The 25,908-nt window shown below is 32.2% G+C and overlaps 1 protein-coding gene and 1 long non-coding RNA gene across 12 annotated transcripts in view; one reads left to right on the forward strand and one right to left on the reverse strand.

Moving 5' to 3' along the window:
- Nucleotides 1-25,908, forward strand: part of LOC141447002 (ciliary microtubule inner protein 2B-like) — a 43,568-nt gene that overhangs the window by 5,472 nt on the left and 12,188 nt on the right. For 2 of the 8 annotated variants that reach the window (XM_074114126.1, XM_074114128.1), the window contains exons 1-2: nucleotides 5,522-5,660; nucleotides 11,907-11,982. In XM_074114126.1, coding sequence (XP_073970227.1) covers nucleotides 5,548-5,660; nucleotides 11,907-11,982 — 189 coding nt within the window. In that variant the 5' untranslated portion in view covers nucleotides 5,522-5,547. Of the gene's footprint in view, nucleotides 1-5,521; nucleotides 5,661-11,191; nucleotides 11,214-11,906; nucleotides 11,983-19,448; nucleotides 19,591-19,677; nucleotides 19,904-20,194; nucleotides 20,298-22,851; nucleotides 23,075-25,908 lie in introns of those variants that run through there. The other 6 variants (XM_074114132.1, XM_074114133.1, XM_074114131.1 and 3 more) reach the window with 6 other exon arrangements.
- Nucleotides 443-6,300, reverse strand: LOC141447005 (uncharacterized). 4 transcript variants are annotated; one of them, XR_012454058.1, is made up of 4 exons: nucleotides 5,942-6,300; nucleotides 5,274-5,857; nucleotides 5,005-5,194; nucleotides 443-709 (listed from the first exon to the last, which is right to left on the reverse strand). It is a non-coding gene; the product is annotated as an uncharacterized lncRNA (long non-coding RNA). The 4 variants fall into 4 exon arrangements; XR_012454059.1 differs by lacking the exon at nucleotides 443-709 and having other exon boundaries at nucleotides 4,160-5,194; nucleotides 5,274-5,415; nucleotides 5,495-5,857; XR_012454060.1 differs by lacking the exon at nucleotides 443-709 and having other exon boundaries at nucleotides 4,160-5,189.

A 25,908-nucleotide genomic window follows, 5' to 3' on the forward strand; every position in this document is an offset into this window, starting at 1 on the left:
GTTGATAATTTTCTTTTGTAACTATAATAATTTAAATCTTAGTTTTTTAATTTTATTCTTATGTAACTGCTACATTTTCTAATCTAGAGGAAAATTTGGTTATTTTCTTGAATTTTGCCCTTCCTATTATATTTGTCCTTGCTCTTAAGAGTATGTATTGCGATCGTATAGCCGAAACTGAATATTCACCTGAAATATAAGTCCCTAAATAGAAAAACAAATTTTTTGAAGGAGCTCATAATCTGTGTGTGTACTTATATTGGTCACGAAGTCAGAATATCGTTAAAACGAAAACTCGTTGGGGTTCAAACTTTATTGCACCGTTTTGCACTGATGGTGCTAAGTGCACTAAGGATTTGGTCAAAATATGCCATGCGAAAGTGCCACCTAATCGAAATTTAAATTTAGAATAATTAACACAGTGAATTGAAACTTCATTTTGTTTATTTCTGTGCAATGGGTGTCAATTAACAAAACTGAACTGGTTGTGAAAAGATAATACCACTGACATACAAGCTTTTGCCCGCGAATCCTGCACTTAAATTGAATGTAAACTGCTAGTTCTGCTGATGGTGAGACAAATTCTAGTATCCAGTGTTACTGCTCGAGTATTATTTTGTACACAGCTCGGTTCTGTACGTTCTCGTAGAGAGCTCCGGAACAGACGGCTCGAGACACCAAATTGTTGTTTATTCTTAGGTACATGGCGCTGTAGGCAATAAAAAATTTGAGAAAGAAGAATATAGATTCCCAGTTTGAAGAAAATGTAACGAAACCAAATTTACAAAATTATTAAGAATCTTTTCTTTTGTACTAAATTTTGAAAACTTTCCTCTTATTGTTTTTTCTCTTAATACGATAAGAGAAAATTATAAATAATAAGTGTCCTGGATAACGCCATCTTGGTTAAAATTCTGTTACCTTATTGTTCTTTTAAAGAAAGGCGAATGAAATGTGTTTAGAAGATTCGTTCTGCTATTACTAGCGTTTCACCTGGCTATCTAAAAATCAACTATTTAGTAGTTTAATCTTTGACAAAAATGAAAACTCAACAAAGAATTGATACAAATCTTATTTAAATTAACTTATTGTGTCTATTTTCTTTGTGTACAATTTCGTTTGCAGTATTAATATTAATGCAATAAAATAGTAAAAATTATAGCTTTTACTACAAGTAATAGTCAAAGTAACAATTCAGATTGGAAGATTATTGGGAATTAATAAAATTTCAACATTTAAAATGTTAATTGAAATTACTTTTATTATAATAATATTATTACTATTACATTATTATATAATATTATTAGTATTGTATGTATTCTACATTACAATTACATTTTCTTTTGGCCAATTGTTAAAGAAATTTAATTTTTTCAAATATTTTCAACTCCAAATGTTCCCAAAAATTAATGCGCGTCTACAATTTTTAAATGCTTCTGATAAAATTTTATTATGAACTATTGGGCAAAAACTGGAAAAATTGCGTGCAAAGGTCTCGTAATCACCCAAGGGGCCGCCGCCACTTGTTGATGAATATGTATTTCTTCTCTTGCAACCAAGAAGTTACAATAAAACTATTTTCAAGGAATTACAATTTATTTAATACAATAAATTCATTCTAAAGAACGATTATTATTTCAGCTAGAAAGAATTAATTAAAGATAAGTAAGTTGTTCTTGTCAAGATTAATGTAAACATAAAATATTTAATAATTACAAGCTACTTATCAATGACTTAATGATGTACTTTTCTATATGATATTTAATAAAACGTATCCGTATGAATTTATTAAAAATCCAAAATTATGTTAATGTTGGATTCGCTTGTTTTGTTCCAGAAATGTTTTGTAAAGGATTATAATTATTTAATAGAAGAAATAATATTTTATTTTTATTCAGATGAACGATGTGATTATAAACCAAAAACATTGAATGAAGTAGAATGTTTTAACTAAAACAAATATCTGGTTCAATGAAGATAAATTCAAATAAAGAAAAGAATCACGAATTTTGCCAGGCCAGCACTATGTTTAACAAGATGAGGCACGTTGTATGCTGCAATGACCTCAGTATTAGGCTTAAGATTAGAATATTAAAGTGTTAGTTGCAGATGTATTTCGGCTTATTCAACGAGTTTGTACATTATTTCATTTTCAATTATAAACTTTATAGAACTGCCTCTGCTTTATATCGTCATCAATTTTACTTCAATTTAATTATTCTTGGAAAGTTTTTATATTTTTTGAGACCTTAATACTTTCCCAGTAAATTTATGAAGGTAAATATTTTATTACAAGTTTAGTGTGGACTTTTTTTTGTCGAGAGCTACTCTATTCATCTCATCATCTCTCTACTCTTGTCTTTTTCCGTTTCTTCTCTCTAATCTTCTCTTCCTTTCCAATATCTGTCCCAAATGTAAAACCAAGTTACGCCTCTGATTCTTGTTTCATTTCGCCAGTTCTTGGCCAGAAAAAACGTACATACTAGGGTATGTGTGTGTTGTAACTAACATTTTCTCTACATAAATTATGGTAACAAAAATTTATACGTAAATGTGTCTATATATGTGGGGCCTCCTAGAAAAAACAGTTAATGCTACTAACTTCTCTCCATTCAAATTCATTTTTTTTTAATTGATAGTTATTGCAATTGAAAATTAAGTAGTATTAATCAAAGTTATACACCATTTAATACAATCTCAAAGTCTCGAATTGTTCAATGAGTGCTAAAAATAGGTTTTGTAATAACAATAGAATTGCAGAGCTCATATTCTGGTAGACTGAGCATATACAATAGATTTATGGCTAATTTAATTACATAAATTGAAGTATTCTTCACTACATTAATTTATATATGTATGTAAATTGTTATTAGCTTTAATCGGTGCATATTTTAGTACATACCCCTTCAAAATAATAACAAAAAGTATTGTCTGGAAAACCAATAATTTTCAAGGACTTGTAGAGCGCATAATGTTTCTCTAACCGTCTGCACTTCCCGCTTGTTGCTGTCATTGTTTAAAGTGAACGTTTAAATTCTCAAGGATCTTGCAAAAATTTTGAAGAAGCTTTTATTTTTCGAAAGAAAAGAAACTTTAGTAAATTGTAATTAAATTTGCACTCTGTTTAAATTTTATTTTAACTGTATTTTTATTCTTTTATATTGTACCTGTAATTAATTGAATTCGCATTTGCATTGAAATGAAAGTTAGAATCTTGAGAATATTGGTAAAAGATGTGTGAGTTTATATCGTACACCAGATTTTTTTAAATGAAATAACTAACGGCATCGTTTTAGGATAATCAAAATAATATTTGAATGATAAGATCAATAAAAAACTAAATGATGTATTGATCAGACACGTCTTAGGAACTGGTAAAGTAACTAATCCATCTTTCAGGTCATTTACTTATGTTAGTTTATTTCACCCTTATAAAATAATTCATGTGTTCATTAAAAATAAGTTTCTCAAACGTCTTAGTCTAATTTCTCATTCTGCATTAATCCTCATTAACATAGAGAAATATTTATTTATTACTCTGTTTATGCCGTTTGCATTAATTCAGTTATAAGAAAGGGGTGGACATCGTGAGTACGTACACATACTTACTAAAATAGCTCTTAAGAAGAAAACCTAACCATCACCACGCCCCTCAGAGATGTTCTTAATAGAAAATTATTTCATGGAGTTAGATATTGTTGACTTTAGTAAGGCCGACAGATTGAATAGGCATGGGTAAGACTCGAACCCCGAGGTTTATAGAAATCGTAGGAAAAAGAGATTCTTAGATTGATGTAGATATTAAAGATGATTTAGCCACCTTCAGATGGAAAGATGAAGAATATTGGCGAGAGACATGAGTAGTTCCGTCTTTCTAGTGTCTGAAGTTCTGGTTCTTCATTAACCCCTTTAAATTAACCACAAAGTACATAAGAATTAAGGGAAAATACCAAATTTGTATACATTTTGACACTTTAAAATTAGAGAATAGCAATAAGTAAGAATTCGATAGAGGTTTTCAGAGCAATTCGGTATATTGAAGGACATACTCTCTCACTTCGACGACTCGAGTTAATCGGTTATTTTATTTTTTTCTTGAAGACCAAGCCTACAGTGACGTTCCCTGTAATTATATTTGAACTTAACTAGACTGGAAAGCTAGATTGGTTTTCTATGTTTATTTTAACTACAATATAACTTTCATTTCCAACTGTAACTTCAAGTTCCTGAATCTAGTAATATAGTAAATGAGTTATGACATTATTCTCAGCTAGCTGCCCTCAACACTAAGTACAAATGTCTCCTGTAGTGTGGAGAAAGTGGATTTATTGCTGAAAACTGACGTGAAACATTCACGTTACTTTCTTTCGACCATAATTACTGTAATCGTCAAACTTCTACTAACTTCAAAATTATGCTTTTTCCGTACTGCTTTAAAAAGAGATTTCGAAGGCAAGGAGTTCTGTAACAGTAAAAGTTTTTAGACACCAAAAAAAATCCATTCATTTTCCACACAGTTTCCTTTTATTTCAATGCGATTTGTCCAAGGTGTTTCCAATTTATTGATTCTATTTCTAACGATTTCTGAAACGATTTTCTAGCGATTCTGATAGGTGTACAAAGTATCCTGTTACAGCTGCTAGCACCTCTACTAGTCTTTGGCATCATCTAGAAGGGATCTGCGTGGACAAACTTCTAGCTTCCAGCTGGAGTTCAAGCTTCTCTTTCTTAAACGATATATGATTTCGGATACGGTCATTTCTTTTGAAAGACTCAAACTCAACAGATTTTTTGGGGAGAGGTTTAAAAGCCCCTTTTGGATAAAGATTCTTCCTTCCCCTTACATCAAAATGTCTAGTTAGACAAATATGACCCAATTCAGCTGTCTAGAGCATTTCATGAGCTCAAAGGTTAGTAATTTCTAGTTAGCAGTTAGTAATAGAAGGTGGTTGTAAACCTTTTAAGGGCGATCATGAATTATTACAAGATTTTTTCGGGGCTAACCTGGACGATAAGGGTTGCTTTCTTATATCTCCTTTTCGTTAAAGAACAGATAAAACATGCTTTTCTTCTCTCGATTCAGTAAATGAAATCAATCAAATGGCATTCTTCGTTACAAAACTGACTGATGCTACAACAGATCCTCTGGCTAGTGTTCGCATAGGCTTACTGTCCAGTACCCACGGAATCTAATCTAATTTAAAATTAAAACCAATTGTTTAATTTGAAATCTAAGTTTAAAATGCAGAAACCTGTGGATTCATTCTACTTACGCTTTTAATCTCGTTTTGGAGGTGGAATTATCTAAATAATTAACATATTCTTCGTTACAATTATATTTTTTGTAGCATATTATAGGTAAAAGTTTATTTTTGTGTATTTTTGGAAGTCAACCTGTTAACACCCTTAGTGCATCTAGGGAAACAATGTACAAATAACCGTATCAGCAAAACTCAATCAAGAATGAAGCGGCAACAAGTTGTCATTGCAGTACCTGATTGTAACCGCAGTACAGTAAAACCTACACAAGTGATCTAGTAACGTTTCATGCGTGGTATTACTCCATGTATCCGTCATTCCGTAACATCAGGAGGCATTATGAGAGTGGCATATTTTCAAGATCTACATCCAAAAACCAGAGTCCAAATCATTATGAACAAGTATGTGAAAGACATATTTTAATTAGTGTAAATATTGAACATGTGGTTGAGTCGTTTATCGTTGTGATTATTATTCTTCTTAGCTCAAATGTTACTCTATTTCTCCTTCATCAGTGGTTGATTCTAAAGTTGGTGAGGAGGCTTGTATGCTCACTCAGTCAATACTGGAAGTCAAACTCTGCTGCAAACTGATTGATCTAAAGTCAAAAATCAACGATATTATCAAAAATTGTTCCCAATTTTAGTCATTTTCATTAAAAAGTTTAAGAATGTTTACGTACAAAATTAATCGTAATCCAAATTCGTTTGTAGTTGTTAAAATTTATGGAAATCATTTCAAAACAATTGTTATCGTTGAAGGTGAAAGTAAATAATGTCTGACCACTGTGATAACGCTGTTTTCAGTGTTTTACCAGGTTCTTTTTGTAATGAAAAGTAAAACTAACAGTAGGGAGGATAAATATTACTCAGCCATTTAAAATATGAATACATTTTTGGAACTGATAACTTAAATTTTTACTTCTCTACAACAGTTTCTTTTTAATAATCCTTGTGATATCACTATTGAAAATATGTTATGTTATTTGAGAATGAAATGCAATACATGAAGTCTAACCCAATATTTCAAGGTTTTGTTTTATGTCAGCTGAAAATTAAATAAAATTTGATATCGGTCTCTTTTATAATTATTAATTGACACTTACATTCTACAGATAGAGGGAAATAGGAAAGCATATCTTGGGTATTTTGAATGCTTACAATAGTTTGCTTATTATTAAATTGGTTTAGTTGCATTTACTTTATTTGTAATAAGTCTACATTTGATTAATTACTCGTTTTTTCTCGTAATCCTAGTAAGTGGTAGAGTTATTGTTGTAGATATTGCTATGGTGCCAAATTTTCGAAGTAGTTTTTACGGAAGTGCCCGTCTAGAATATCTTTAACTGCAAACAAGATTTTAGCTTAAGGTCTGTCGTGGAACAAGATAAAACGTTGATAGATTTCAAATTTATAGGAAATCCGTCATGGGCGATTTTACGTGATTGACTTCTGAGTATTTTTTATTTTTGTTTGACAGTCTTTTTATGACTGGTTTGATTTTACTTTTAACTATAATAATTATTTTGTTTTTAATTTAAAGCATTAGCATGTATGGTCATTGATGCCTCGAGCTTTCTTAATGCACTGTAGGCCTCCGAATTGTGTACTCTCGCTACAAATTAGCACTGTTCATCCTTGAGCATGAACTGAAAAAGGTCCTACGAGAAGGAAATAATAATTATAAATGTAAAAATCTATCATTTTTAATTAAAGTATTTTTCAAGGAAAATAAAATTCAAATGCGAATACTTATAACTGTGCCCCTTGTAATTGATGCATCTACTGAATTTCAGAACTGTAAAACGTTGTATACCTCTATTCCTGCGGGTTAATAAACACTTTCACCATCCCTCTGTATTTATTTGCAAGAATCTAAAAGTTCATGTAGAATATCTATGTTTTATATAGAACCCTCCTCAAACGGTTTTTTTCCCTGATGTTGTATTAGATCTCAGTTCTCGTTCCTTCGCAATCTCTTTCCTGTTAACAGTTCCTTCTTAGGTATTTCTTTCTTTTTTAAACGGAAAAATCGCTTCTTCCATTCCTAACCTGAAGAGGAAACTACTCGTTTCATCTGAAGTTTGGAAGTGAGGAAAGACATTATTTCCGTTATTAGTTTAATTTCGACATTTTAACATATTTTTAAACTTCCTGTAAGGAAGAGAAAGCATAAAAATAGGCTTAATCGTAACATTGTTAACAGAAATATATTAGAAATTTACTTTAAGGCCCATTAATTAAAAACGTTTCCATCCTTTAAAATTTTTTGTATAATTCATTCAAATATTTTGTTCATGATCTTTAGAAATTAACATATTTATTAAACCAGAAAATTAGATACAAACTATGTTGTAATTTTGTTTATCGGCATCTTTTTTCAGTCTATACCGAATATTTATTAATCAATGTTTAAATTAGTTGTTTCAAGCCCGTCAGGATTTGAAGGAGGCTAATGTACCAGATTTGTTTTATAGCTCAAATACGTAGAGTGATTTTTTTGCCATGGCAGTTAGTTGTTGCTCTCCTGGTGGGACATTGTAGTTCAACGGGCATTATCCTTAATCACCGAGTTCTATACTCTTGAGGTATAATCTACAGTCTGAGATAGACTATCTCAGAAAAAAGAATGCGCACTGGTAGCATTTCAACTGCCCTCAAACATTAAGTTAACGAAGTTTATGTGCTATGTTTTTGACAATATCAAAACTGTAACTGTTCTTGAAACTGCAACAATTCAATAAATAAATGTATATATAAATGCACACTCCTACTCCTAAATAGAGGATTAACTCCGTAGGTTCGAACTTCAAATTTATTAAAGTTTTCTTCTTTCTTTCGAAATATTCCAAAACTTGTATTTTATAATGTGAGCAAACTAATGTCTTTAAAGTAGTCTTAAAGGGTTTACTTTTTATGAAAGACTTCATTCTTTGCTGAATGAAACAAAATATTATGTAAATTAATTATTTAGAATCTTATGATGTATAAAAAATTTAAAATAATTGCCTATTCCGACATGCGTTTGGTCTGTAGTATGGACGGGTGTTCGCGTGCGGGATAAAGATAGACCACTTATTACCCAGCATTAACAAAAATAATCAAAATAAAAGTCATATTTTTGACTTTAAATAGTAGTAGAAGAATCAGTTTCCACGTCGTAACTATTACAAACAATTTTATTGTTTTATAATTTAAATAAAATTTCTGTCCGAGAATTCTTTTATGCCTTCGCGAGCCATCTAAAAGTTGAGAAATACCTTTCTTAGGTACCCACTTATATTTTAATAGAAAATATAAATAATTTATTATATTAAAATAATATTAATTGTTACAAAGTTCAGATTGTAACGTGCCTCGGCTTTATTCCACATGGCTCCAGTGGAGCTTTACGTGGCTACTTGAACAATCTATGCCTCACTGAGCTTCTTTATTTACACATCATAAACAACCGTTATTTTTTTATATTTTTTTGTGTATGTGTATATTCCACAAAAATAGAGAATAATTTTAATGATATTTTTAATAACTTTCTCTTTATCAAATGGTTGTTCAAGCGAGAATATACTTCCAAGAAATATTATTTTTATTTTTTTTTTAGATTTAAAATTTTATTCAGCATGTTTCTCTTATCCTTAAACAGTTTTACCTTTTAATACTAAAAATATAGGAAAATCTTTAATCTTATTTTTGATTTTTATGGAGCTGTTAGTGTTACAACACTCTTTTGTACAAAGTATAAATAAAATCGTAGGAATTGTTTGTGAGAATATTACAGGGAGATTTTATTCTAAAAAGGGCCCTTTCTCTCAGTTGTTTTTCATCAATCTCAGAAATTCAGAGTCACATTTGATTCTTACTAAAATTGTATAAGTGGCAAGCCTATATAATGGGATTTTTATTTGAAATAAGTTATCAGTTCATTCATTGATAGTTGCGACTATATATTAATTCTTATTTCAAAATATTTACCCATTTATTGCTAAATATTATGTTTAAGTTATTTCATTTGGTTCTGTAATGAAGTTGATACACAAACTTCACTTGAAGAAGTATTCGGTAATGTAATAATTTATGCTAAACGAAACTTCAAATTAGAACATTACGTGATTTTCCTAGGATGAATTAATTAGACGGATAAATACTTTTTCCTATTCAATGGTTCTGTTAAGAAGAGTTTACATTGTAGTAAGAAAAAGAATGCCCCCGTTTAGTTTATTAACGAAGTTAAATGCCCATTCAGTAGTTTCTTAAGACAATGAAACTACTTTTTTTGGAATTTTTCGTTTCCATTTTTAGTTTAATCTTGATACGAGTTCTTTGGTAGTCGATATCCCTGGGTGTGTGGTACCAATCTGTACCAAGTAAACACTAGCTTTGTTTGGGTACACGCTCAGTTGGAGCCCAGGTAGTTAATCTTGATGTTGCCTGGTGCTTTGGATTTAATTTTTCATTACAATTCCTCGCTACTCTTTTTCCAATTTAATCAATTAAAACTTTAATCACTTTACAAACAGACTTATTGAATCGGTATGTATCTAAGAGTTTTTTTGTACGTCAGCATTACTTTAGTGATTATCACTTTGTTTATTTTCTAATCTATTGCTTTTCTCTCTCTCCAAATACTTATTGAGGCAATTTTTTTTTTCCGCTAAATTTGATTAGGGTTAAAATTGGGGTCACGCAATGTTACATTCTGGCCAAGTTGAATTGAACAAACTACATTAGCTCTAAAAGAAGACATGAAAACTCTGATAAAATTATTTTTAAGACTAATTGACCTTTTTTTTTACTTTTTCTAATTCTAAAAGAAAGTATTATTGAGGTCCCCTCCAAAAAAAAAAAATGTTTTCCTTTCGTACCCACAGTCAGCATTTCTATGTTCTAGCTGACTACGAGGAAATATGGTTTGTACTTATAAGCGATGTATTTTCAAAATAAAAACTTTTATGGACAAAATAATTGTATTATTCGCTGACAGATAATTCAAAATTGTTATAGAGATTTAGGTACCACCTAGGGCGGTGATGGCGAACCTATGACCCGCGGGTCAGACACTGATCCTCGCAAGCTTTTTCACTGAACCACAATTGCTAGGCAACCATTTGTTTGTTTACGGGGGTTGATTTAGATTTTCTAATTGTGGTGGATAATTTATATTCTATCTGTATTTTTTTTCAATCACGCATTGACACAAAAGCAATTTAAATGCTATCTATAACCTTTAGTTTGATCATTACAGTTCTAAAACACAAATGGCGACAAATGCTTTTGTAATATTTGAAATAAAGTAAAAGTGTTTATAAAATATCGAATAAAATGTATAATTTTACTCATATTTTGTTTGTTAAAAAAATGGACAAACCAAAGCAAATAACCCTTCTGTAAGGTTTGTTCAGTTATGTTTGTAAAAAGAGACTTCCATAGCACTTGTTTCGTCCCCGTTTTACCCGTTAAGCCAACTGAATTTTAAAGATGTTTAGTTTTGAAAATATTCAGTTTAAAATTTGTAAACTTAACTCTTGTGCAAATAGGCATTAGTGACCCAAGAGCTAGTACTAAAAAAAAAAGAACAAAATTTGACCCAAGTCTCAAAAAAGGTAAAATTCATTTTCGGGTGCTTTTTTAGGTATAAAGGCAGTGGGAAATCTTCGTTCTAAAGTGTAATTTTAATGATTTTATATGAATTTATCACTTTTATTATAATTTTTTATGATTTAAGGCGCGTCAACATCTAAGGTTATTGGCGCCCGGAACTTTTTTCAGTGCACTGCCGGCCTCCAGACAGTGTTCTCTAGTTACAGACAACACTGTAAGGACAGTGAGCTGTAAGAAGCTCCTAGGAAGAGAAAATCTAAGGGTCAACAGCTGGATTCGAACCCGGGACCTCCGCGTGGGAGTCCAGTACGCCAACCTCATAGCTAATACCTTTCCCTACTTTTATTATATTAAATGGTATGCTGAAATTCCTTTACATTTTTTCTCAAATTTTCTACAATATTCTGATAAGAAATAGTATATTAACCATTCATAAGAAAGGCTATAATTTTTAGGTTAAAACGTTGTCGAGTTTTGGAAGAATGGAAGGAAGTTTCTCTCTAAAGAATCATTTCACTGAATTGAATGATAAATTAGAGAAATAAATAGACGTGTGTATTAAAATTTCAGGTTTAAACAAAATACTTGAAAATGGGAATTTCTTCAAGTTTTGTTTTTAACCTCCTTAATTTTGGTTCATTTTTAAAAATAATTCTTTTCACATCACGCTTTTCTAAGAATACTTTTGTTTTATACATACATATGTGAATCTAGAGTAGAGGAAACCATCAATGAAGGTTTCAAAGATGGAAGAAACCTTTTTTTTTCTGCTTGATGTAAAAGAAAGTTGAGGAGATATTTCTTATATTCACTAAACTTTTAGTTCATGAGCGGTTAGCGGATTGTTTAATATAAAAAGGGGAAAGAAATTAGAAGAACTAAGTTCTGTGAAGCGTAAATATTATATTGAAGGTTTTTTTTGTAATGTTTTATTACATTGGTGACTTTTTTATTTTATTGGCAAACGATTTTGACGATTGGTTGTTCCTTTTCAAATATTAATGAGGTCAGTTCTTTAGTAATGTGTCTTTCTCTTTTTTTTTGTTTCAGATATACAGGTCATTGCCCTACATTAAAATTTAGGTTTGGCAAGAGGTACGGTGCAAGTACCAAAGAAATTATACGAGTAAGTACTATTTATGTTTACAATTGACTTGGTGTGAAAAACTCACGACTAACTTTTGTTATAAGGGCGACCTCGCATTTCAGTCAAATACTATTGTAAGGTCTCATAAACCGTGCCACATTTTAATAAATAAGTTTCTCAAAAAATAATGAAAAAACTTGAGAAGCACGATTAGTATTGTAGGGGACGGAATTATGGTTTTGAGAATTGTAGTTATATTTTTTTTAAAATTAAATTGTTATACATGGAGAATGTAACACTATACGTAGTCATGAAATTGCTCGGCAAAATGGTGGGGGCCTGGAGAGTGGTGTGTGTGTGTGTAGGTGTGTGTCTATGTGGAGCTGTGTGAGATGTGGTATGAGAGAAAAGAGAGGAGAACGCTAGAAAGTGTGTGACCGAAAAGAGTGGCTGGTGCTGATTGTGAAGAACCCTGACGGAGATTTTGGTGAGGAATGGTCGAGCTGCAGGTGTTGGCGGCGGGTAAGCCAAATCAGTCTAAGCTCTTTGGGGTTACCGCTCTCTGGTCCCGGTAGGCAGGGTGACAGGCGGCTAGGAGCCTGGGAGGACTTTTATTTTAGTAGTTATTTTCATGATTATTAGTTAAGGGTTTGTATGATTATCTATAGAGGTGGTATTTTCATTATTCTTTAGTTAATGGTGCATACGATTATCCATAGAAGTAGTTAATTGCATTATTATTTAGTTTAGGGATTATATGATTATCTAATAAAGTGTTCAAGTGTCGACCAGGTTTTTTTCTTTTTAAATTGAAACCCCTAAAGTCTAGGAGGGCTTAGTCATTGTATTTTATATAATAATAATAATAATAATAATAATAATTGCGGAGGGAAGGGATTAGCTATGCGGTTAGCGTACTGGACTCCCACGCGGAGGTCCCGGGTTCGAATCCAGCTGCTGACCCTTAGATTTTCTCTTCCTAGGAGCTTCTTACAGCTCACTGTCCGGTGATGGACAGTGTTGTCTGTAACGAGAGAACACTGTCCGGAGGCCGGCAGTGCACTGGAAAAAGCTCCGGGCGCTAATGACCTCAGCTGTTGATGCGCCAAAAAAAAATAAAAAAAAAAAATAATAATAATTGCGTTTATTTAAAAGTATTCAATAAATATTTACAAATTAATAATGCTCTTTACACAGTTTGTGTAGCATGTACTGTGTCTTCAAAGGCTCCTCTGGTCTTCTTCTCAGGCTTGCAAGCCAGGTTAACCAGGAGGTTATAAACTGTTCTGTGTATCTGAGGAGGCGAGGCACCTTTGAAGGCACAGTTCATGCTGCAAAAGTTGCGTAAAGTGCATTATTTGATAAATTAAGGAATACGTTTGATCCTTTACATGAAAGATATTGAACACTTGAATATGTGGCAGGAGGTTTCCAATTTTTTTTGGTAATTAAACGTAACTCTCCCAAAATTACCAAATAATTATTAAACATTCTTGTTTGTAACAGATGTAAAATTAATTTTTAGCCATTTTGTGTATGCTTGAGAACATCTAAAGCTCTTAACATTTGATTACTGCTTAGGGAATCACACGGAAAACTACTTATTTCCCGATATTAGGAAAAATACTAGCTTTACTGCCTTGGCAATATTTTTAGTAGAAAGGGGATGAAAAAATACATAAAAATGACCTATCGCGTGCTCTTCTTTCTCTTTGATTACAAGTTAAAAAATTGAAAATGATTAATAAATACCAGACTTTGAAATGGCCTAGCACCTTTAATTTTAAAGATATCTAATTACGGTTTCCGGTTTCTTTCAACTGCGGACCCTCACTTTTAGACGCGCGTCAGCCGCGTATGCGGGGCAGGAATCTAAAATCAAGTCACATATTCTGAAACTGGAGGTGACGGGCAACAAATTATCCCTCTACCATTTTTTGCTCCGATTAACCGTTTAAGCATGAAATGCATTTGAGCCGTCTTAAAATGAATTTCCTGTATATTCTTTAATATTAAAGCGTAAATGTAGGAAGCTTTCTCTGAACTTATTAACTGTCACGAAATTGTCATTACAGCTTTTTTATATAGTTATATATTTAGACATTAGAGAAATGTTGAACTATATCTTCTCTTATAATGGAACTTTTAAGCATCATACTTCTATGTGCCAAGTTACTGCTTCACCCTTGCATTACTGATTGATGTATTCAAAAAGTCTTCATCGTCTTTCCTACCGAGAACTGCCTAACAATACTGTGATTACCAACAGTTCTGTCGGATGGTAACAACAGTTCTTAGTATTTTGTGCAAATTTGGTTGCAGTTTTTTCTTTGCTAATTTGTTTACTGATTCCTGACTGATGTAAATTCATACTAATAATAATAATAATAGGTAGGTTCTAGTTTCAGTACAGTTCTGTGCAGGGATTCATATTTTAAGTTGTCATGCTGAAGATACTGTACGCATGCGTTACAGCTGTCAGATTATTCAAGTCAATTTCAAACTATTCACTTGCGATATAACTGTTGAGAATCAATGATTATTTGTTCTATCCAAGGAAGGGACATATTTTTTTTATCTAATCAGACCTGGTCAAAAAAGTTGGCTTGTTAGCCGAATTATGATGACAGGAGATGATAACCCGAATCCGCCAAAGCACGTTCTCTCCTTGGAGCCTTTCCTTATAAGAAGCTTATATGCTAGATGCATTCTTCTCTTCGCTCTTCAAAATTTGCTAGTTACAATTGTAATTAGGGAAAGTTGTGCATCTGTTTCACATAACTTTTTTTTTTTTTAAGTAACAATAAATCTTTTATCAATCGTTTTCCAGAATATTCCATTGATAATTAAATTACTTTATTCAAATTCATCCTTTTCAACAACATTCACACATTTAATTGTTGCTTATGTAAACAATTTCTTTTTTTTTTTTTCAATTTCACATTTTTACATATTGAAAAGTAACGGGTTGACCATGGATTTTTCAGAATTTTATTAAGTTGCCAAAGGTTATAGTACAACTAATTTTTTATAACATTATATAGTATTTTTTGCTTTATTTATTCAAGGTTATTACTTATATTTATTTGTGACAATGTAGAATACTTTTATTTTAATAACGGGTCTTTAATGAAAGTTGTCCGACTGGGGTTAGTAAAATTAGTTTGCTCAAGTTGGTAGGACAGAATGCTGGAAAATGTTAGATACTGTGTCCTTGATAGTTTGCTTCAATCATTTCGCTGTTTTTCCATCTTCCAGATGATTTGATATACAAGAATTTAGTTTTAAATATTTAATTACATCCCAGTATTTGGTCTTGGAACTAAATATGAATGTGTTCCGTTAATGGGGCACATCGCTGGTTGTCCACCTCCGTTTCTAATATAAACCTCCTAATAAAAAATGATCGTATACAGCAACCCTATCTCTTTCATTACTTCCACAAATTTTTTATTTTTTATTTTTTATTTTTTATCTGGCGAGTAGAATTTCTACTTCTTACTTCATAATCGAACACATCCGAAATTCATCAATTGAACTAGGTTTTAACTCGTGCCACATAATTATTCCTCATACTAAACTTAGAAATAACTTTGCGTTACGTCTCAACATTTGTTTCGCATATTTTTTTTTTTTTTAATTTCCGCCAATCCAGATTATTTGGAAAATTCTTGATCTCTGAATTCTACAATCAAATCAGTCAATAATTTAACACTAGTTCCATTTACAAGCGGCCTTCAAAATGTACAAGAAATAATTCGCAACAGTTATTTTAATAGGAACAAACATGGTAAATAATAAATCAATTTTTGTAATTTAAAGTATTTATTTTACTAATGTTTCATTTAACACTCAAACATATACTTTTATTTTTACTAAATGATTGATAAGTGATAGTCAAAAACTATCCCCTGCTGATTATATTTTACATATGCATAAAAACGTATTGCTTGACGTTTCAACAGGTTAAGTAAAGTAGACATTGAATGTGTATAAGCATTGAAGGCACCACAGTAGCTTAGTGGACAGAGGCGCGGGATGCTATTGTTAAATTGTAGGTGTAATAATGGTTCGATTCTCGAGCTTGGCCTTAGGTTTTATTTAATATGTTTTGCTTTCCATCTACGTCCCCTGACGGTTACCTTAACTGAAAAAAATAGGCTTTAATTTACTGTTACTATTTTACGAGGGTCGTTTGAAAAGTCCGTGCAAAGTCAGAGAGATAGCACTACTGGCGCGTATCGAGGTTATGTTTAGTTAGTAGCATCTCTTGGAAGAACACACACCAAGTTTCAGCCAGATCGGTCTATTTCTTTGTGCTTGGCATTCGTTTGAATCGAGGAAGTCGAGTGATTTTCAAAAAATGGACGAAAAAGAATTTCGTGTGTTGATTAAACACTACTTTATGAAAGGCAAAACGCCTCAGGAGACTAAAGAGAAGCTTGATAAACATTATGGTGACTCTGCACCTTCGATTAGAACAGTTTATAAGTGGTTTCAAAATTTTCGGAGTGGCCATATGGGCACAAGTGACGCTGAACGTTCTGCACGCCCCTGTTGAGGTTACTACTCCAGAAATCATTGATAAAATCCATGATATGGTGATGGATGACAGAAGAGTGAAGGTGCGTGAGATTGCTAGTGCTATGGGCATCTCGAATGAACGGGTACATAATATTTTGCATCAACATTAGGACATGACAAAGCTATCCGCAAGATGGGTGCCGCGATTGCTCACGCTTGACCAAAAACGAAATCGTGTGAAGTGTTGCAAGGACGGTTTGCAGCTGTTCCAGAAGAAACCGCAGGACTTTAAGCGTCGTTTCGTCACTGTGGATGAAACATGGATACATCACTACACTCCTGAGACCAAAGAACAATCTAAACAATGGGTTACCAAGGGGGAATCTGCGCCAAAAAAGGCGAAGACCGTTCCTTCGGCCGGAAAGGTTATGGCGACTGTCTTTTGGGATTCGCAAGGAATAATCCTCATCGACTATCTGGAAAAGGGTAAAACTATTACAGGTGCATATTATTCATCGTTATTGGACCGTTTGAAAACCGAGCTGCAAGAAAAACGCCCACGATTGGCCCACAAAAAAGTCCTTTTCCATCACGACAACGCACCAGCTCACACCTCAGCAGTTATGGTCGCAAAATTAATGGAAATAGGGTTCCAACTCGTTTCACATCCCCCCTATTCTCCAGACTTGGCTCCCTCGGACTACTATTTGTTCCCCAATATGAAGAAATGGCTGGCGGGAAAAAGATTTTATTCAAACGATTGCAGAAACGAATGGCTATTTTTCAGACTTGGACAAATCCTATTATTCGGAAGGGATCAACAAACTAGAGCAGCGTTGGACGAAGTGTATAAGCCTAAAAGGAGACTATGTTGAAAAATAAAAAAGGTTTACCCCAAAAAATTAAGTAGTTTTTATTTTTGCACGGACTTTTCAAACGACTCTCTTAGAGATGGGTGTAGGTACGTTCATTACTCAAAGCAGACCATCACAGGTTAGGAAGGAGGACGAAATGGGCAGAGATATTCACTTAAGGTAAAAAATGTTTTTTAAAAATTAGAAAATAAAAAAGGCAATTTATAAAAAATAGAAAACATTTTTTAAAGAAAATTGTACTTCCGATTGAAGCATTTTGAGGACTAATATTGTTTGTTCCCTAAAGTACTTGTTGTTGTTTAAGCTTCCTACGATGTGTCGCTTTAACATGTTCTAACCCAGTTACCAGTATTAATACTTTATGCAATAATTTCCAAAAATCACTTATCTGGATTCTAGAAAACAATTCTTTTTAGCGAAAATTCATTTACTAAATTTATTATTACAAACACAATATTTCTTCTTACGCTTACTAAGAATAAGTAAAAACGTTATATTGCCCTAAGGTTGTTGAACGGTTATTGAAAGCTAACTGTGAAAACATCTTTATAGTAGGATGACTAGACCATTCATCATTTTGATTACTTTGGCTCTAGGAGAAGAAACTACTTCACAGCTTATTCATTTTATTGGGCTTCTGTTATCGATTATACGTGTACATCAATACTTGTTAGTAATAACGTTGGTTATTATTGCTTATAAGCTGAAGTATTTATTTGCTCAATTGTTTAAAAAGAAGTATTCAACAAAATAGAAGTGATTCGGTTTCTTTTGCAGCTGATATTAATTTTCAGCAATTATCACTGAGAGATAAGACTCGTAGTTCATGCTTAATTGACCTCTCCTGAGCTTGTGAAGAACAAGAGAAAAGAATGTGTGCAGGGCACAGAAAAGTAATGTTTATTGAGTGCAGAGATTCCATTTCAACAAAATATGTTCAAAGCTGTTAGGAAATTCTCAGAAATTCTGTTGAGAATTGATTAGTAAAAACAAAGTCTTTCGCGTCAGTAAGAATAGAAATTTTGGCATGAGAAGGCAGATTTACTGTTGTAGGTCTTCTCACCCTAATTTAACAGCAATTAGTGGGAGCTACTATAGACTCTTTTGGAAGATTTCTGGCCGACTTCCGTGGAATCTATATCTACTCAAGTCTGAAACATTAGGAAGCGTTTCCATAATAACATATTCATCGTTAATAGACATTTTTTAAGGATTTGAACGTAAGAATAAAGCAGGCTTGCAATTCATGGCCTTCACTCTTCTGTTTTTGCCCTATATATCGCATTAAACAGTTTCAAAGAAAATAAAAACCAGATGAGAAAAAAATCACAAACCCCTTGGATTAAAGAATCTCAATCATGTGAATTATAAGAATTTAAGGTTAAAAGATTCTACATATTTGCTGGTAAACGACAAAACGAATTACTAGAATAATATAAAGATTTATGCAAGAGGAATTTAAAAAAAATCATAGAATTCGAGTTAAATTTGGCAGCTAGTTCCCGCCAAAGCAATTACGTAATTACAACAGTGTATAACCTTCGCATCACAGAAGTGCTACTGTCTGAGTAACCTATCAATGCTGAAACATTTGTTCCTATAATGTGTATTGGTGGTAACATTCAATTTGCATATTATAGGTTTTGTAGTCAGGGATGGCAGGAGATATACTTAATTAAATTTTTTGAGTGCCTTATAACAATTTTACGTCACTAGATGGGAATCCAGCACCTTACTAGTTAGATAATCTACCGGCGTGCAGTTAAATTTCCACCAATTAGAAGAAATTGGTCTATTAGAAATTCGAATTAATTACAGTAAGAGAAAGTTGTGAGAGGTTTCACGTTAGAATCCTTAATAACTGAAAGTAATTTTCATTGTGCTTTAATATATAGAAGAAATCATAAAGAATTATAAATTACTTCGCTCTAAATAATTTCAATTATTCTGTAATTTTTTCTACTTTTTTATGAAAATGTTTCTTCGGTTATTTCTGACCGGACAAGCAAAGTTTATCGTTTATCTATTAAATTATTACTTTTTTTATTTTGCTAATCTAGCTGGTAAAGAATACGAATACGTTTCATTTAAAACAAATGATAATTAATGAATATTTGTGAATTACATTTCACGACATGGTAACGGACGTCTGTCAATAGTCTTAGGTCATAGCTCCTAAAAATGTAAGAAAAATGGTCAAAAATAAAAACAGTTTGAATTAAAAATAATCATTTGGATAGCATAATAGGTACAGAAAGACTTACAAATTTATTTGAAAATATATACATAAAGATGATCCAATGTCGAAACATTATAACCTTCTAACATTTTACAGAGAAATTTAAGATAATACAAGGTGATTATATGCAAGGAAAAAAAAGAGAGAAATCCTGCAATTAAGTGGACAGTGTTAAAGGAGGATCAGTTACGAGTTTTTAATGTCTGCAGAAAGTGGAAGGATCATAGATGACTGTTTCGTGACTTAGTGGATTACGGTGGAAATTATAATAGATGATTTTGAATAAAGGAGTGTACTGAATGAAAGAAGATATCTCATGAAGGTAGTAGTTTCTATTGTATCACGTAGAATAAGTCGCAAATCTGAGGAATTTGCTCTAAGTTGTTTGGAATTTCATGATAATCCAGTTAGGCATTGCGATCACTTACTTTTAACGTACTACAGCACGGAGATTTAAATGAAATTGTTTTGGTAGTAAAAAGTAGTCTCTGTAGACAAATGTGGACACAAATTGTCACCATAACTTTTTCCTAACTAAACATTTTGTTTAGATAATTTAGCAATGATGCATTTCTAGAGTGAAAATAACTGACTTACTAAACAAATCTTGCAGAGGCCGTATGATCCATATTGAATGGCTCATTCAGTAGAATTCATGCCCTGAGCTGGCCCTAGATGTGAAGCGGCCTATATGCAAAATGAATGGAGTAAATTAGGTAAAAATAAAATTTATTCGTATTAAAACAGTCAGATAGGTAGTAACTGCACGAATTTCCGTCTAAATATAGCGCTATACATAGCTTTAACATAAAAATCTTCAATTGTAAGCTTCGAAGTTTTTTATTCGTATTCGGACTATCAGATATGTTACAATTTTTTGTTGCATGTCATTTCATTGGTCTGCCCAAAGAAGACTTGAGTTTTTTTGTAGATGCGTGTGTTAAATGTTGGCAGTTCAAAAAAAAAAATAATTTGAGAAAGATAAAGAAATTCAGAAGGTTTATTTCCTTTATATTATAAATCATGCCCCATTTACATCATTGAAATTGAAGTGGCAATGGTAAGATTTCCATTTTGTATTAATCGATTGTACTAAATTATCAATCAGTCTGTGTTCACTTTAATATTATTGTCGATATGGCAGTAATAGTGACCTGTAGGATCTACTTATGGTCCCCAGTAATGTGCTACAGTATGTCTGTAGATTTGCTCTCTCCCTCGAACAGATGATGGATCCGCCACTGAGTTAAGATAGGATAGCAGTTACATTAGGGGTTAGAATGTTTTATTGCTCAGTAGTTTAACGATATCCATCTCCTCCTCACTTTCTTGTTTTCAATCTCATAGATTGGTTCTCTTCTTTTTCTCTGATTCACCAAAATCTTAATTTAAATTTACTTATTCTGTAATATATTGAAAATAAAAAATAAAGATATTTATCTTTACAATTAGCAAGTGGCCTCTTCTTCTTAGCATGATAGCGACCAAAGTAACAGTTAGTAACTACACTTGGATGGTACAAGCCAGTGTAGACCTAGACAATTAGATAAATGTTTCAATGTATCCAAAAAATCCTATATTCCTAATGTAATGAACTGAACAAAAAAAATTGTATATACGTAAAACCAACATTATAGAAAATCCGAATTTGGTTTTAAGATTTCGTTTTCATATTTAATTTCTTTTCATACATTTAACAGTCCATTCTCTTTTGATCATTAAATAACTATTTTAGATAAAACTTTATTTAAATTAAAAATATACTGGGTGTGCCAGATTTGATCCAATACTTGCGAGTTGTTAAATTAATGAAACGTTAGATTAAATAATATTTACAGCAATTAATTCGAATAAGAAAACGAAGTAAAAGTATTTAATTCAATAGAAGCACCTCTCACCTTGAATAATTACATTGTTTTTTACTAAAACTTGTGAGAACTTAGACTTTTTCTTTCTACGATATATGTATATTGAAAACTATAATACGTATTAAATGGATCATTATAAAAATGTAACCCAAACCATAATCAATATTACACCATTAATTTTAGAGCATCTTTTATTATAAAAATGTATGGTAAGACTGTCCCTTTAATAGTTTTACTGATTTATTGACCCAGAAATTAGTTTTAAAATAATCTCTATGGTTACCTGATTTTACTTATTCTAATATTTCTTTCTAACATTTGAAAATGCTATCCTAATGCCTAGTTTATCGCACTATTCACCATTATTTTCTTCACGTGTAATTTCAATTCTGACGATAATATTAAGTACAATGACTTTTTAAAGAACACAATGTTGAGTTAAATGTCCTATTTTAATCTATTATAACTGATTCTCTGTGGCCATGAATGACCCAAGCCCCAATCTTCAGAGCTCTTCAACTATGTCTGTATCTTGCGGATGTTCTCCATCTCTCTGATCTAAGGCTTTCAAATTGTCCTGCACAACTGATAACCATTTAAGTTGGTACTTTTTTCCACCAGAGTCCCCTTACAAATTATTACTGGAAGCTCTCGTCTCCTTCGTTTGGAGCCAATAAATCAGTCATCGCATTCTACTAGACTTTATAGTGGCTGCTATACGAGTATCTTGCTAGTTCTACACTTCTCATTTGTCTTTACTTTATGGTAATCTAGAATGCGTTCAAGCCCAGATATCTTTCTGAACACTTTGTTGGAATACTTGTGAACCATAGATAAAGATCGGCTTACATTGGTAGAAAAAATTTATTCAAAATCAATTTGATTTAAGAAAAAATCGATCAGTAGTAGGTCTACATCAATTCAATTAGAATTCCAACTTAAAAAAGAGGAAAGAATGAAGTCAGCCAATTCAACGGCAAACCTAAAGACAGGGTACATATCAGAGCGAATTCAGCATACTTGAAAGGATTTATGTATCTGAATTTAGATGATTCTTTTACATCCAGAGGTTCTACAGAGTAAAGAATATCAAGGAAACAAAACCTAAAAATTCATTGACAGGTTTACAACTTAACGAATCTAAATTTCTCTCTCTAAAAAAAAAAGGTGCAACTGCACTTTTAGTGCTAGAATGATAGTAAAGATGAAAGAAAGTAACTACACTGAAAGAAAATTACCTGTGTTCACCTTGCAGTTTTTGTTAAATGTTGGAAGAATATACTTTAAATTAAATTCGGCCCATGATTTACTTCAGAAGAAATGCAAATTTTCCCCTAAATTAAAATGAAACTTGCCTCTATAGGTCTTTACGACTAAATTTAACTCTAGTACTTCTTTGCAGATCGATATTCGAGAATTCCTTCTTTGAACTAGGATGTAATAGAATAGAAAGAAGCCAGAAGCCAGTGTCCAAATTCCTGCAAAAAAAAAAAGTTTGACATTATTGTTGAGGTCTTTTTCCAATGGAAGAATGAGGTGACGTGAATTCCTCCTAAAGATTCAAAACTTCTGCTACAGATGGCTTCATCTGTAAATAGAACATGAAGAAATCAAGGATGAAATAGGTTAGATTCTTTTACTAGTCAAGAGATATTGGACGACAATCGTGATGAATAGCATGAATTTTATTCCATCTAGTGGCAGATAGACGAATTAAAGAACGTGAATTTACTTTTCTATTAAGATATTATCTAATCCTTTTTCCATTTTAAAAATTATGCAACTTTAATTTTTTTTATTTAGCGATTATTAACTATGGATGTGCAATTGCATAGGAAGTTGCATGATTTACCATAAAGCCGGTATTATACGGAGGTGACCTTGTAAAAGCCTCGTTTTACACCTAATTTAACATTGTTTTACATTTTTTGTTTACACTTTCCATAGATAGATGTTACAATATTAACTGTTTCCATTGATATATTGTTTAATTTATGATTTATCCACTCTGATATAATATATTATAGTTACTAGTTAATGTTTTATGTTGAAGGAAGAAATGTTTCCTTTAATTATCCTGATTTCTTATTAATATTAATTTTTAATTTCTTAAAAGTTATTGTTTTCTGATTTAAGAAGATTAATAATTAGTATTCAGTTGGGGAATTGTAATTAATTGCTTTTAGAAGAAACTTCTTTTTTAAAGACTTTTTCCATTACTTTCTTTTAACTTTCTTAAGGGGAACTATAGCAATCGTGAAGATTAATAAAGATTGTGAATGAAATCAGTGAACAACTATTATTACTTTACGATTTTTCCGTATTTGGGATTTAGTTAACTGCCTTTCTTAACGATTTTCTTTCATTTTGGATACTGATTGCTTACGTATAATATGTATCTATGTTATAATATCTCTTCTTCAAACTTGCCTAATGTCCTTTTAACTACGAGGGTCGTTTGAAAAGTCCGTGCAAAAATAAAAACTACTTAATTTTTTGGGGTAAACCTTTTTTATTTTTCAACATAGTCTCCTTTTAGGCTTATACACTTCGTCCAACGCTGCTCTAGTTTGTTGATCCCTTCCGAATAATAGGATTTGTCCAAGTTTGAAAAATAGCCATTCGTTTCTGCAATCACCTCCTCGTTTGAATAAAATCTTTTTCCCGCCAGCCATTTCTTCATATTGGGGAACAAATAGTAGTCCGAGGGAGCCAAGTCTGGTGAATAGGGGGGATGTGAAACGAGTTGGAACCCTATTTCCATTAATTTTGCGACCATAACTGCTGAGGTGTGAGCTGGTGCGTTGTCGTGATGGAAAAGGACTTTTTTGTGGGCCAATCGTGGGCGTTTTTCTTGCAGCTCGGTTTTCAAACGGTCCAATAACGGTGAATAATATGCACCTGTAATAGTTTTACCCTTTTCCAGATAGTCGATGAGGATTATTCCTTGCGAATCCCAAAAGACAGTCGCCATAATCTTTCCGGCCGAAGGAACGGTCTTCGCCTTTTTTGGCGCAGATTCCCCCTTGGTAACCCATTGTTTAGATTGTTCTTAGGTCTCAGGAGTGTAGTGATGTATCCATGTTTCATCCACAGTGACGAAACGACGCCTAAAGTCCTGCGGATTCTTCTGGAACAGCTGCAAACTGTCCTTGCAACACTTCACACGATTTCGTTTTTGGTCAAGCGTGAGCAATCGCGGCACCCATCTTGCGGATAGTTTTGTCATGTCCAAATGTTGATGCAAAATATTATGTACCCGTTCATTCGAGATGCCCACAGCACTAGCAATCTCAAGCACCTTCACTCTTCTGTCATCCATCACCATATCATGGATTTTATCAATGATTTCTGGAGTAGTAACCTCAACAGGGCGTCCAGAACGTTCAGCGTCACTTGTGCCCATATGGCCACTCCGAAAATTTTGAAACCACTTATAAACTGTTCTAATCGAAGGTGCAGAGTCACCATAATGTTTATCAAGCTTCTCTTTAGTCTCCTGAGGCGTTTTGCCTTTCATAAAGTAGTGTTTAATCAACACACGAAATTCTTTTTCGTCCATTTTTTGAAAATCACTCGACTTCCTCGATTCAAACGAATGCCAAACACAAAGAAATAGTCCGATCTGGCTGAAACTTGGTGTGTGTTCTTCCAAGAGATGCTACTAACTAAACATAACCTCGATACGCGCCAGTGGTGCTATCTCTTTGACTTTGCACGGACTTTTCAAACGACCCTCGTATTAAAACCATTTTATTATTTTTGAGAGGTTTGAGGAACAAAAAGAGTTTTTTTTTTTCTCTCTGGGATCCTTCTCAGAGAACGCATTTCGGAGTCTGCAATCTTGCTCTGATTATATATAAAGAAATCTAATCACACCAAGAAAATATCTTACCTCCAAGTTTACAAAATTTCCTTCGCATTACGATATAATTTAGAAATCTTTATTGTTTCTAAATTATTATATATATAAAAATAAAGAAAAAAAAATACTTGTAGCATTGTAAAATTTTATTGCTTTTAATTTTTGTTTATTTTCTGTCATTTATCACGTATTTTATTGCTATATTAGGTGTTCAGATATAACAATATATCTATGACGGCATTGCAATTAACTCTTTTTTTTTGCTAATAATTTTTTATTTGTTTTAAGAAATTGTAACTGTTATGTAATAATACTTAAAAATAAATGCAGGCAATTTCTTTTTTCTAACTGGAGATGCGGAAACATCGGCAAAATTTAAGTTTTTCTAATATAATTAAAGTCAATTTTGAGCAAACTTTAACCAATGAAATTAAAAATTTAGTTCTAATTTTAATTTAATTTAGTTTTATTTTAACAACAACTGCATGGCAAATCTTCTTTAAAATTAGTATTTACTACATATTAAGGTTTCTTGCAATGAAATACTAGAGTCTATTTTCTGTAGCTACATCTCAACGGACGTAGTTATTTTTG

The sequence above is a fragment of the Rhodnius prolixus genome, unplaced genomic scaffold (genome assembly GCF_049639745.1).
Source record: "Rhodnius prolixus isolate KJV_2025 unplaced genomic scaffold, Rpr scaffold_7, whole genome shotgun sequence".
Classification (NCBI taxonomy): Eukaryota; Metazoa; Arthropoda; class Insecta; order Hemiptera; family Reduviidae; genus Rhodnius; species Rhodnius prolixus.